Source organism: Sinohyriopsis cumingii, chromosome 7 (assembly GCF_028554795.1).
Source record: "Sinohyriopsis cumingii isolate HCF-2022 chromosome 7, ASM2855479v2, whole genome shotgun sequence".
Lineage (NCBI taxonomy): Eukaryota > Metazoa > Mollusca > Bivalvia > Unionida > Unionidae > Sinohyriopsis > Sinohyriopsis cumingii.
Window position 1 is genome coordinate 72,819,174 of NC_142967.1, and position 15,266 is coordinate 72,834,439.

General features: G+C 36.8%; 1 protein-coding gene across 2 annotated transcripts in view; it reads right to left on the reverse strand.

Moving 5' to 3' along the window:
• Positions 1-15,266, reverse strand: part of LOC149795512 (uncharacterized) — a 50,395-nt gene that overhangs the window by 10,277 nt on the left and 24,852 nt on the right. For both annotated transcript variants that reach the window (XM_089965309.1, XM_089965308.1), the window contains exons 4-5: positions 9,930-10,080; positions 3,883-4,074 (exon numbers count right to left, since the gene is read on the reverse strand). In XM_089965309.1, the coding sequence (XP_089821435.1) occupies positions 3,883-4,074; positions 9,930-10,080 (343 nt within the window). The remainder of the gene's footprint in view (positions 1-3,882; positions 4,075-9,929; positions 10,081-15,266) is intronic.

Consider the following 15,266-nt stretch of genomic DNA (forward strand, 5'->3'; position numbering starts at 1 on the left):
GAAACTCTAGATGTTTGCAGTAAACAAAAATAATTTTACATTATCATGCAACAATTCCCATTCAGATATGCATATATCATATGCACTGTGGTTATTAGTTTCATGACAGTATTCCTTACACAATACTTACATCAACAGTTATTTGGATTTAAATAATTTGAAAATATTACAGGTAAGTTAAATACTACCTACTGCAAAGTGAAGTGTCCATCAATGTTGTTTATCATGGGTGTTTACAAGTAAGTATATTGCTTCTATTTATGTGCAAGCATAACAACGTGTATTTTTGCATTAATATTTGTTTCATGGATAAATAAATGCAATAAAAGTCACCCCTTCAAATGGATCTGACTTGTAAAATACACTAGAATTTATAGGAGGGTCAAATTGAAATTGGCTATTTGTAGCAGTAAAAAGGGGTGGTCAACTTGTGAGTATATATGGTAAGCCAATTTAACATTCTGAAATAAAAATATCAGAAAACGACACCAAAGGATAAAGGAATCCAAATCATCTCATTAATATGGATCGTGCTCGTAATTGTACTACTTACTCAAGGTCTTAATAACTACATAATCAATTTTTATGAAAAACTGGATCAAGATTACTAAAGCCAAGTCCACCCCATTAATATACATGAATCCCATGCATTACAGAATTTAATATCAGATCCTGATCATGAAATCATATACCTGAAGTTTGATCAGAACCAGATAATAGACTGGTAACAAACTCAGCCAATCCGATGCAAGATTACATCATTAATTATCGTGGATCTCATTTGTTGCTGAGCTTGTTCATGATCTTCATGATGTAAAGGTATATTCAAAGTTTTATCAAAATACGGTCTCCAGAGTGGTCAGCCAACCATATACATGGTCTCCTCATTAGTTTGTGTGACTCTCACTCATTATCAAACTCATCCAAGATCTTCAAAATACAATTATATATTCCAGGCTTGATCAAAACTGTATCCAAAAATTCTGATCTCAAGAGTGGAAACCAGGTCAGCCAATCAGATACAAGATTACCTCATTATGCGGATCTTACTCTTATCCAAACCTATCCAAGATTTTCATGATACAAGCCCACATTCTAAATTATTTTAAATTTGATTCGAAATATAGCTTTCCAGTGTGGTAACAAGCGCATGGAATCAGATTCAAAATGTAATAGTATGTGTGGATCTCGCTCACTATCAAACTTGGCCAAAATAAAAATGATGCATATAAATAACATTTATTTTCGCTCTCCGTTACGGATCACTGCCATTTCACCTCTGTCTGCGTGGGTTCGAGTCTAGGATTCAGCCAATGTGGGTATGTGAGAAAGCTTGCCAGTAGCTTCTCATGGGTCGGTGGTTCTTCCTGGGTTCTTCCTCCACCATTAATACTGGCCATCATGCATAGCCTATCGTGTGCTGAAAAATGGCGTTAAACCCCACAACAACAACAACAACATTTATTTTCAAAATGTCCAACATGTTAAAGATTGTTCCAACTGGTTTGAACAACCATTACATGCATGTGAAAGCATCTGTGTATTAGGTCAATGCTTTTTGTTTTATTGATAAGTCTGGTTCCCGGAGTGGTATTTAATAGTATCATACCAAATCATGAGTCTGTTAGCAGGGAACTAGAGTGACTGTTGATACATCACCAAACAAGATTCCTTTTTTTCAAAACAAGCAACATTTATTTCATGAGACAACCGTCATGTAGAAACTCTATTTCTGATTTGTTCAATTAGTACATTATTGATGTCGTGATTTCATTGGAAGTAACAGTAAAACTTCTTATCATCCTTGAGGATATCTGAAACTTGCTTGCCCACAATGGTCTGTAACTGTGAAACCAAGCTCTTTATTTTAAAAAGTATTCTTTTAGCTTGGTTGCCTTGCTATCTTTGATCAGTTATGGATTGGGTTTGGATTTTTTTTAAATGTAGTTTTAAAAAAAATTCAGACATATCGCTATGATGTGACAGTTTATGGTGATGTTTAGCAACGGGGCATCATGCTGCAGACATGTAGCATGATGTCCCACCCAGTCACATTATCTTGACACCAGGCCAACCATTCCTAACTCTAACCTCTTAATGCTGAGTGCCAAGCAAGGCAGCTGTTAGTACCATTTTTGTAAGTCTTTGGTATGACTCAGCCAGGGATTGAACCCATGACCTCCCGCATCTAAGGTGGACGCTCTAACCACTAGGCCACGGGAGCGGTTTGATCAGTTATGAATGAGTTGGTTAATTTAAGGTAGTTTATGTTACATACACAATAATATTTTTAACAGTGTTCGATTGATCCATGAAGTGAGTTCACCCGACAATTGTTCGGGGCTCCTAGATTTTTAAGTTTGTAGAATTTGTGTGCCTTTTAACTTTTCTTTTAATCCACCTCCTTTATTTGATTCAAAAGACATAATTAACATGATAATGCAAAGGAGGCCAGCTTTTTATTCAGTGCAACACTACAACAAATACTTCTGCAAACACAGTTGGCACTCAATTAGGTTCTCAGAGATATGCTTGCGGACATAGTTGTTACGGAAGATTGACAAATTTTACGTTTAAATACACATTGCATTTATGATGACTAGACTTAAGAGGAACTAAAAGACAGAATAAAAACAAATTTCACTTAACAAAAATTACCTATTTGGTATTAAGTATTAAAGTACTGCCTACAGAAGGCACGACATTTTCATTGATCGAAATTTCCGTGAATATTTTTAATTATGGTGTACTAAGAAAGTTGTCTGGAAAGAAAATGTAACCACTTATATGACTACTTTTTAAAAGCTGATAACTTCAAAAATGTTGATTAAAATTTCAAGGTCCTATCTACTGTTTTCGAATATAAAATAAGCGATATATCAACATCTCAGTTACCAATTTTAATCGCGTTTTTCTTCAAGTTTTAAGAAATAAGGATATTTTTTTGTATTTACTGGTTTTAAAAAGTCTGGGATCAACACCTGACCCCGCATTATAAGCGGGTTTGCAAGTTATCTGGGCATGAATTATCGAGGGAGAGGTGTAACAATAAATTCCAAATATGATCAGATTTAGACCATAAAAATGGCCTTCAGAACGGCAACACACTCATAGTCAGATGTTAGATCATCTCATTAATGGCTGACTGTGAAAACTATCGGAAATTTTAATGTTCTAAGCGTATCTTTCAGGTTGATCAACACTGATCAAATATATGTCTTCGAGAGCAATATGGTCAGTCAATCACATGCAAGACTTAAGAGTACCTCATTAATATGCATGGATCTTGTTGATTAAGAAAATTATCAGAGATCTTATTGTTCTAAGTATATCTTTCAAGTCAATACTTATCAAATATATGTCTTCCAAAGTAATAACATGGTAAGTCAATCAGATGCAAGATTAATATGTTGGATTTCATTACTGATCCTATCAAAGATTTTGATGATATAAACCAGTGGTTCCCAAACTCTTTTGGGCCACCGCCCCCATGGTAATCCTCAGCATCCCCCTACCCTACCATGTAACAAGCATTATTCAGCATTAGTGCACCCCTTGGTAATCCCACTGCCCCCAAGAGATGGTACCACCCACTTTGGGAACTACTGATATAAACCCATAAACCAAGTTTAAATCTAACTGGATCAGAAACATAGACTCCTGAATGTGACAAGCAATTACTAACGTACATTCAATATGTGATGGACAACACAAAATGGATGCAGGTCAATATACCGAAAACCTATGGCCAAGTAAGGTAAAAAAGAACTACAAATAATCATGACGAAACAACAGTCATGCAGTACACCCTCTACACATGGTTAGAAAATTTAAGGGATCAGGGTTCAATTTATCAGAGGTCTTTTTAAGAAGATACACTACCCAGGTCACTGATGATGATGCTGTCATCGCTGATGGCCATGAACCTGCACTTAGAGAATGGTGGGCAGTACAGGAGAGGGTTGAAGGGGTAGCAGCGGAGTAGTGCTCCAAACTGGGAAATGAAATAAATTCGTGGATCACTGGGATAGGTGTCAAGCACAACAAGAGTTCCATCATGCATCATTTCAAGACCTGCAGTTAGAAGAAAAGTACAATCAAGCCTTTCCTAAATCATCAAGTCCTAGTCATGAATCGATGTGCAAACATTTCTTTCCTAAATCATCAAGTCCTAGTCATGAAATGATGTGTAAACATTTCTTACCTTGCTTGTATTTACCATACTCCAGTCACTCTGTAACTCAGACGTGTCTATATGTCAAAATTTGAAAGTGAGGCAGTTTTGATAATATAGAGGGTCAAAGCAATTGGTTTGATGCATGGTGGGAAAAGTAGTCCTGTTATCACAGCCAAAGTGGAAGTTGTATTTTCTGCCAGTGTGACTGGTTTAGTTCAATACCTTCTTCTATTGGTTGTGAATTAAAGCGCAAATGTAAACATGTGTACAAAGGCCAGTTTTGGTTTTTCCAATAGGTGGCAGATATGGACAGATTTGACTATATCTGCTATGTAATAATACAGGTCCACTGTTTAGGTTTCTTTGTCAACTTGTATTCTTGCAGCAACAATAACCTCATCATCAAATTACAATACAAAAATTAATTTAAAAGACTTGTTTTAGTGTGTGCATGTGAGCAATGAAACAACACTGTACAAGACCGCATATATTCAGAGCAGTTTCTATTTGTAGCTTTTGAAGAGAAAAAGAGAAGTTACAAAGCAACTGTAATCTGACAATTGTGATATTCCTCATTTACAAAAACACTACTACAGTCCATTATCAACATACGCGACTATACTGATAACAGGAACCACATGGTTATGCAGTGTTATTTACATATTAAATATAGCTAAAGCTTTACCCCCGTTATTCGAGTTGACACCATATTGAGGGAAAGATTTGACACGAGATCAAATTAGCAAGGATACGAAAAGGGAAATCTGGTTCTACATAGAGAAATTAAAATCTCAATGACCTATGAAGGCAACTGTACAAAGAGGCAACAGATGTTGTAATGAGAAGCAATCATAAGCATCACTTTTTAATTTGTATTTGCCAATCAAGATAACAATAGAGGGGTATATCAAACAGAATCACAATAAAATGTAAATTTGATGAGAAACCATCAAACAAAGTAAAAACTTTTGTTTTAAAATTGTTATGTGCTTAGGCTCTTACAAAACATAACAAGAAAGAAGTAAAAGCAAGCTTTGTAAAATTTTAACAAATAATTTATTTCCCTAGAAAGCAAGGTAAAAATGAGAAAAAGAACTTGTGGCTTTATGAATCAAATTTAAAATTAATCCAAGAATTAAAAAATAGAAGTCCTATTATGAAATCCAAAATGAAAGAAGATGACATCTATTGTAACCTGTGAAGTGCTGCAGTGTCAACAGTCACTTGTTGAATCACAGTAAATATTGTTCCAGTTTTTGAATTCTGTATAAATTTTGATAAATGTCCTTGTCCAAGAATAAATTTTGAGCACTAGTATTTCCAGGAAAAAAAATCACTTTTCTTTAAAATAATTTGAAGAAATTTTTTTTAGCCCAAACTAGACACAACATAAAACACCTGGACGTCTCAAGTGTTAAGGCACTAATGAATATTCTTTCTCAAAACATCAGTAATAAGTCTAACTACAATGCTAAAAAGATTCCCGGATGGAGTTCAAGAGTTTATGCTTCTGGAAGAACCAAACATTTGTAACAATAAACACATTATTTGTCACATACTCCCAGTACTACCTTAACTGAAATCAATGGATTTTACTCTGGGAAAGAAATAAAAAAAATTTTTAAAAAGTTGTTTACCAGAAACCTAACTGGTTCTGAATCAAGGTCAGGAACTAGGTCAGCAGTAGATACAATGTCTCTATAAAGTTATTTACATCAAAAATAAAAAAAAAAGATCAGTCAGAATATCAAATCCAGTAAATAAAGTTATATTACAATAGCATGTAATGGAATTAAAAAAAATTAAAACAAAAAAACAAACAAATTAAATCATATATAAATTAAATCAAATATACATAACAAAATAAACAAACTATATTGTAGTTATTTGTGACAGAGACGGCTGTAGTAAAGAGTAATTATTAACCCTATTGTTCAAGGACTGAAACTAATAACTCTGTAATGAATATATAGCCAAGTAAAACAGTATAAGCAAATAAAAGATATTACATAACAATCAAAGTCACTGACTCAAATACTTTTGCATTCAATGTAGAAAATAATGCTTTTTATTTCTGTATTATTAAAATGAATCAATAGGACAAATTGACCAATGGTCTGTGGTCTTCACTTCAGAAGATATATTTTTTGCTGAATAAGAAAACATTAAATGGATTCAGAACTCATTTTAAAACATGCCTGGTGCTTTGCTACAGTGACCAATTCAATAATGAACACTCATTAACGATACTGTACAAGGATTATGCACTGTACAGGCCATTGTCAGGTTCTTAATAAAAGTAGATACTGTAATGATAATAAGAGATCATAAGCTTCAATCATTATATTTTCTCACTGGTACAAAAGACAAAGGGCAGACTGATGAATAACAGTAGATTCTCAGTTAACAGAACAATTGACCTTTCAAAGTGAGATGACCACATGCTTTTCTGCAGTATTATAAAAGGTGAGTATTTCTTAAATTATTAACTGATCACCTGTTTCATTATTCAAGCCTCAGTTAAAACTTTATGCAAACAAACAGTTTTGGTAAGTTACAACTATGGCATTAAATAGTTGTTTTTCATATCTAAACTGTAAAGAAGTATTTTTTCAAAGCCTCAAGAAACAACTTGGGGACAGGCCCAGGACCCAGCCAAAATCCCTACCTGAGAATCCAAGTCAAAGGCATTGGGCTTTAATAGGCAAAGCGAGCAAATTGACCCTGTAACTGGAGGCAGAAACCAGCAACTGAAGTCTAAAGACAGGGGACAGACTGCTTTGTCTGCAGTCTGGTTGCCTCTTAGCCTTGAGACAACTCCCAAGCAAGCTCTTTCACCTTTGCTGAGTGAGGGAACAACAAAAAGTCCAATTCAGGCTGTGCCCTGGAGAGCCTCTTCAAACTGGAGAGGATTCTAGCTTCAGAAAAACACAAGTTTGGACAAACTTCTGAGAGAAGGAGGTGGTAAACATCATTTACAGCCTTGTCAAAGGCCTGTTGAACCATGGAGCTACGGCAAAGTCATCCATTCTGTCATAGTAGGGAAAGGAGACATCACTAAGACACTGAGTAGTGACAGTCCTCATGTCATGCAAGGATTAAACTAGATTGACAAAAGTAGGGTATCTACCTGATCCCCACCCCTACATGAAACCTCAAAACTTGGGGCCCATTCCCCACAGGAAGTGACATAGATAAAGAGTGGTACTGAAACAACCCTGTTCTATAAGCAGGTGGTCAAAACTCTGTACCTAGTACAAAGACTGGTGCCTGGCACTCTGTCACTGAAAACAGAAAATGGTAGATCGGTACCAATCACCATATGTGGTTAATGGCTTCAGTGCCAGTGATTGGCACCTGTGACTGGTGATATAAACTCTGTGACTGTCACTTGATACATTACCTAGTGGTTGATGCTGGGTGAGAAGCTTTCAAGGACTGTCATTTGACATATCCAATCATTGGTGCCAGCAGTCTTTAATGACTGTGACCTGACACATTACCAGATAACTGGTGCATGGTGACCAGTTGCCAGACAATTACCTGTCAGAAGATGTAGACCTTTTTCTGGGGAACTCTGATGAAGGAGATTGCCTCAATTTAAAATAGGTCTACTAGAGCAATAAGGCTATGTTGCACTTCTGTTAGAATGGGCAAGGAATGTGATTAGTTATATTCCCAAGGCAAAGAATAAGGTCAGGAAACCCCTCTGTTGATGTATTGTACTCAAAATATTAATAAAATTTGACAATTGGTTGAAAGCTCAAAATGTAGGCATGTCAATAAATTTGATAAGGTGCATTCCCACAGGCTACATATAAGCTCTGCACATGCAGTGAAATAAGATCTGGTAAAGTCATAATTGGAACTCTGTATGCTTTACACAGTGTATACTGGCAGTATGAGGGTTTAACATAAGGCTTCTTCCATGCAGAGAAATTACAGAAACACATAGATTAATAAATATGTGCCAATGTTGAACATTCAGCAGGACTTGTGCCACACTGATTTTGTTACTGAGTGCCAACAGAGGAAAAGATGCATAAATATTGCTAACCTGCAGCCTAGAATCATTCCTGCATACAAATGCAGTATCTGTTAACATAGCTGCCAACCTTCCAGGCTCACAATTAGTGAAAATAGGGATAAAAGTCATGAATTTGGACATGACTTCATGAAAAATACCATGACAATAACTCCATCCACTCTGACCACTCCATCCACTCCAACCGTCAATACTACACTATATCAAGTTCGCAAAATAAAAATAAAACATTACATATATCAAGAAATATATATTTATCAAAACATGATACTGTGGCAGACTTGAACTTCCTCAAATGCTTGATCGTAAATTTGTTTTCTAAACAGTTCAGACTTCTTGCCTGCTGGTTGATCTTGGGGACTAAAATTGCTGACAAATTTTCTGCAGCTAAGGAGGCCCTAAAGTCTGTCTTATTTTTCCTCACTAAAGAAAATACTCTTTTGCTGTCTTTTGTTCTTGTTTTATTTTTTTTTTGTAAGGTTTAATGCCATTTTTCAGCACATGATAGGCTATACATGGCAGCCAGTATTAATGGTGGAGGAAGAACCCGGGAAAACCCCGGGAAGAATCACCGACCCACGAGAAGCTACTGGCAAGCTTTCTCACATATCCACATTGATTGAATCCTAGACTCAAACCCACGCAGGCAGAGGTGAGATGGCAGTGATCCATAACGGATGAGTGCTTTAGACCACTCGGGGCCCCGGATTTTCTGCTGGCTAGTATTATGCATAGAATGTATTGCAGAGGTTTTATGCAGTTGAAAACTGTCCAAGACTTACTGGATTGAATCCTGAATTTGTCAATTCCATTGACAAATAAACTAGCTGAATTTCTAATCAGTGCCAGTACAAGATATTGTTTGCAAAAATTGCAAAACATCTTTCCTTCAGAGTCAGTGAATTCAAGCCAGGGATACTTTAGCCAATTTAGCTGAAAATTACTGTCTCTTAGTTATGTTATATTTTATATTTTTAGCTGTCACGGAGACTGACTTGTGTCTCTTTGGAGATATCATTAAGACTGACTCTGTGCAGTTGAATCCCTCAACTTTCACATGCAGTTTCCTTCTCTGAATCTTCCCTATGACTTTCCTTGCAAAAATAATTTAGTAAACTTATTTTATCCACATAGGTGAGATGGCAGAGACCCATAACGGAGAGCGCTTTAGACCACTTGGGGCCACCTCAGTGGAACTGGAGAGTAAATCTTTCCTTCTGCTAAAAAAAAGTGAGTGGAAATATACTGTGAGACAAACAGAAGACTCTCATTAATATGTGGTTAACAAAATAGCAATTTTTACATGTTGGTATAAAATTGTAAAAAACCCCAACAAAACAACAGTATGGCAATTTTGGAGGAAAAAAAAACAAGGAAAGATAAGGAGTCTAACAAACGTTAGGAAAATCTGGAAAAAGGAGGGATGCTGGAAAGACTGCACTATAAAAATGTTATACTATTTTGAGCTATATTTGGTCACTGTAACTCAAACTGACCAGATCTGCTAGATAATCTGTAAAACTGTCCCCAGTCCACCTACGCTGGGTGTCTGTTAGGTAAAGGACATTTACTTAAGGATTTTAACTGAGGATCAACAAAAGTGAAACCAATGAACAGAAGTTGATAATATAAAGATGTCCACCAAGGCAGGTTAAACTATATAACAACAGTGATTAGTTCACTTTCTTGGATAGACAGGTCACTTACCATAGGGATGGTGAAACTGATGGTGTCCAATTAATCGAAGATACACTCCGTGTCTATTAAATACTTGAATACAGATGTCATCCTTCACAAAAATGTCATCATTTTCATTTACAACAACTGCTGAGGGTCGATGCATTGGGAGAAAACATAGCTGTAAAAGAAAAAGGGAAAAAAATACTGCTAGAACATTTTCTTTAAGAAACTCACAGAACAGATCAAATTAACCTAATACTTTGTACGATTAACAAAAATGTTTGATACAACACTAAAGAGGAACAAAGTTGGATTGTGTTAGAAACATATACTTTTCGCATACTTTTCTCTCTTATATACACAGTATGCCAATTAAACTCCGAGTGACTCTGGGTTTTGACAACTTTTCAATTTTCTACAGTGATTGCACATTTTAATTTTTATAGGCAGCTGCAAAGAGAACATACTTAATCAGGCTAGGTCATATGAGTAAACATGGGCAAGAAAATCAAAAACAAGGGATCCAGGAAACAAGGCATCGAGCCTGAAAACTATACTGTCATGTAACCCCACCGTAGCCCCTAGATTTACAGAGGTCTCGCTAGGATTTTAAAACTAGGAGTCCAGGACTCCCATTTTGGTACAAACAGAAGTCCCACCATCAAAGTTGCAGTCTCTTCTTTCCTACAGAATCAACAAAGACGTGAGTGCATCTATTTTTAGATGGAGAGGTTTTCGTAATGTAATCACTCACTATAATATAGCTTCATTACAACAGTCCAATGACAGGATCGCAAATTTATGATTTATTTATTTGTATACGTACTTGTAGTAATTTTAGGCAAATATATAGTATCTGATTTGCTGTTTTTTCCCGTATTTTCGCAAATACGTATCAAGTCAGAAAACAGCTTGGACTTTTAAAGCGCATCTCCCGAATTCCACAACACAGCATTGTCCCATATGTTTCTGACCTATATAATTTGCATTTTAAAGTTAAATCTTTAATAAAATAATACCTAGGCTTTGGTTTCAATGATTTGTATATTTTTGCTGAATATATCTGCCTACTGATTTAAGAAAACAAACAATTTAATAAACTTGTACATCCCAGACTTAGCGAAGTTCACCATTATTTCCCATTAGGCCTACTGGTTCATTTACAGTTTCAAACTAATTTTATGACGAAATAGTATATAAGAGGCAGTTAATATATATCCAGATCACCGATTCTAATCTTAAAACACAAGTTTGTATGTTTTATCATCTAAGGATAGCATGCAGGAAATTGATAGTTTCTACCTTACTCGGAAAAGGGTTAATGGTCAATCAGCTACCAAAACATAATGCTTGTTAATGGGCAAGAGTTTCTTTCTCAATGTAATTGATATACATTTCGCTACAACATTAGAATTAACCGGGCTAAGGCATTTAAAAAAATATGGTATGGTTAGTCAATGTACTTCTTAAATAATCACAAGTCGAAGTCGTTTTCGCTTTCCTAACAGAAGAAGGCAAAGTTTACATTTTTAGGCGACTTGTCACCCACTTATGAATGGCATTTTGTCTAAGTCTCAACGTGTCTTGATTCTGAGGTCAAAGCTTTTGAACTTGCCGCCCAGCTATTGCATCATGTTCTTTTTTATATACTCTTATAAACTGGCAACATGTATGTACATCAAGGGGTCTTTCAGTCACTGAATTCTGTCATTGTAAATATCAGCACAGCTAATTGATCAACACATTTTCCCACAAAGCAGGTGGCTGAAGCAGGACTGGCAAGTCTTTGAATTTTGCCACACACCTATTACATGCGTAGGAAGGACTCCCGCCTCAGTGATTTTCTGCATCCCACATAATAAATTGGCATCCAAATACGCATAATTATGAGTTTCCGAGATCTCTGACTTAACAGAAGTAAACCCAGAATGCAGTTCCCTTGGGGGGGGGGGGATATACACTCATTTTTATTATGTAAAACTTACATGCTACTACTGCAGTGCATTTCTTTCCCCAGTCCAATCTAAATAGTCCCTCCCCAGTCCAATCTAAACAGTCCCTCCCCAGTCCAATCTAAACAGTCCCTCCCCAGTCCAATCTAAATAGTCCCTCCCCAGTCCAATCTAAACAGTCCCTCCCCAGTCCAATCTAAATAGTCCCTCCCCAGTCCAATCTAAACAGTCCCTCCCCAGTCCAATCTAAATAGTCCCTCCCCAGTCCAATCTAAACAGTCCCTCCCCAGTCCAATCTAAACAGTCCCTCCCCAGTCCAATCTAAATAGTCCCTCCCCAGTCCAATCTAAACAGTCCCTCCCCAGTCCAATCTAAACAGTCCCTCCCCAGTCCAATCTAAACAGTCCCTCCCCAGTCCAATCTAAATAGTCCCTCCCCAGTCCAATCTAAACAGTCCCTCCCCAGTCCAATCTAAATAGTCCCTCCCCAGTCCAATCTAAACAGTCCCTCCCCAGTCCAATCTAAACAGTCCCTCCCCAGTCCAATCTAAACAGTCCCTCCCCAGTCCAATCTAAATAGTCCCTCCCCAGTCCAATCTAAATAGTCCCTCCCCAGTCCAATCTAAACAGTCCCTCCCCAGTCCAATCTAAATAGTCCCTCCCCAGTCCAATCTAAACAGTCCCTCCCCAGTCCAATCTAAACAGTCCCTCCTCCAATCAGTATTTAAGGATTAGAACTGAAAAAACATGACCCAAATCTGACTCTTTTGTCATAACCAATGAAATACCCTTCCTCTTTTCACTTAGAACAATACTATAGGGTATCAGAGTGTGGCGAGAGGAGTGTTCAACAGTATCAAGTATTACATAACTAAAATCAGCTCCCACCTCCACCTTAAAACAAAACAAAAAATACTTTTAACCATTGTTATACATTAACTACTGCATCGATGAATTTACCAGTTGGGAGGGAGGACAAAGGCCATAACAACCATGTACAGAAAACAAGTCCCTTGCCCCATAAGGTAGGAGTGTTCACCACTGTAAACTGGTGGAAGGTTGGACCTAACGCTGTACCAGTCACTACAAGACCCAGCAAAAAAAAAAAAAACTAATCTCTCTCGTATGCAAAAAGATTGAAGGTTATGGGAAGAAAAAGTAGTGTGAAACTGCTGGAAAAAAACAGCTCTCAAAACATCCAAAGAGGAGTGACTCAAGAAAGCCCAAGATGTAGCAATAGCCATAACCTTATAGACTTTATTTCTCAAGAAAGAAAGGTCACTCTTGGTAAGGGACAGATAAACTGTCTTGATAGTAAGAGCCATCCACTTGGAAATGGCCAGAATATCAGAGGAACCATTGACAGGTAGAAAGAAATGATTCAGACCATTCCTTCCTGCTTTATTGCCATTTCACCTCTGTCTGTGTGGGTTCAAGTCATTCAAGTCATGGGCTTGGCTAATGCGGATATGTAACAAAGCTGCCATTAGCTTTCGTCAGGTAGGAGGTTCTTACTGGGGTTTTCTGGGTTCCTCCTCCACAACTTATACTGGCCGTCATATATGGACTATCTTGCACCAAGAAATGGCGTTAAACTCCAAAACAAATCCGTCTCCCTTCCGAGGAAGTCAAATAAAATCTTTAAGGCCTAACTATGCAAAGCAAGCTATCTTGATCATCCCCAGTGCAGTTATGACTCAGATTGTGGAGCTACTGACTCTTCGCCAACCTTTTCCACTGACAAGTCGTAAAGCTCACTCCTCCTTGCTGATGCCAAAGAGAGGGAGAATATGGTATCAAGGGGAAAGTTCTTAAAGGCAGTTTCACTCAAAGATTCAAATGGAAGTTTAAACAATGACCAAAGAACATGAGAAATTCCATCTAGACATTAGTGAGAGAGAATGATACAGGTCTCTGAAGCTGAAAATACCCGAGGAGATCAGACAGATGACAGTCTAACCCAATGGTGAAGCCCCTGACAAAATTTGAGTCTTAGAAAGTTCTGTTTTATTGCTATTAACAGTAAAAGCAAAACATTCTTTTTCCTTCATAGGCAGAAAGTCTGCGGCTGCATTTAAAAGAAAACAGCTAAGAACATCCTATTTCCTACCGCACCAATTATAGAAGATTCTCCATTGTAAACCTTAAAAACAGAATGCATCTTAGCTTCGACTGATGCAGGTGGCAATCTTGCTCAAAGACTGGTCCTGGTGAATCGACTCCTTAAGAGTCTGATGGTATGAAAACACAGGCTGCTGCTGAGAGACACCCTGCACTGCAACAGCATGTCCTTCCCCATAGGCTTGTCAAGCAACCTTGCTTTCTAGCACGAAATAGTTCATCGAGATATATAATGGGACCATATTGTTTGAAACTCTGTGCACGAGTTTAGCCTTTCTCAAAAATAGCCATTAACTTACTGTTACCATTTTAATATCATTCAATTAATGCATGTATTCATGTTTTCAGCATTATCTAAGAGTTTGCAAGCTCTTTTTTAAAATAATTTGTAAATATTCTTGTCATAACTGTTTCCCCAGATAACATTGCAGTAAAATAGGTAACTGGTTCTATATTGTAGCATGTGTAAAATATTAACCTATGTCTAGTTAAAAGACAAGGTCTTATCTTGCTAAATAACCACATACATTAACTGACTTTATGACATATGACTTGAATATGATCATTCCATTGCAATTTTTGTCAACCATCATCCAAAGATTTTGTCATGGTAACCATTTGTAGGCAAAATTTCATTCAACATAAGATTCAAACTGTTTTTTTTTAAATTTTGCTCTCTTTTGTTTGGTAGTAATTATTAATACTTCAGTCTTGTCTGCGTTTACTTTCATACCAATTTTCATTACACAAGGAATCTATTCTAAGGCTATCTGAAGGGAGATCTCAAGATCTTTTAGCTATCTAAAATCTGATAGTAAGGTATTGCCTACATATAAGCCAGTTGATAAACTACAGTGGCCTATTTTCAGTGGCATATCAATGTAAATGAGAAAGGTGTTGGGTCTAGGATTGATCCCTGTGGTAACATGCTACTGGGTCTTCATTATAAAAGCTGCCATTTTTTGCAACACATTGTTTTCTCATTGTTGGATATGATGTAACCCAATCAAATGTTTAATTGTCATAATGATAATTTCTCAAATTGTTGATAAGAATATCTTGATCAACAAGGTCAAAAGTTTTTCTAAGTTCAATTTGTATAGATCCAACTAATTTTCCTTGATCCAAGGAAGTAATCCATCTATCATGGAGACCAAGGCTGACCCACAGGAGTGGTTTTCTCTTAACCCGACTTTATGAATGATGTTATAGTCTGATAGGTATATGAAAAAAATGTCATGGAGACAAATAGTCTTGACAGAGTTGGTTACATATGGGTGACACTGTGCAGT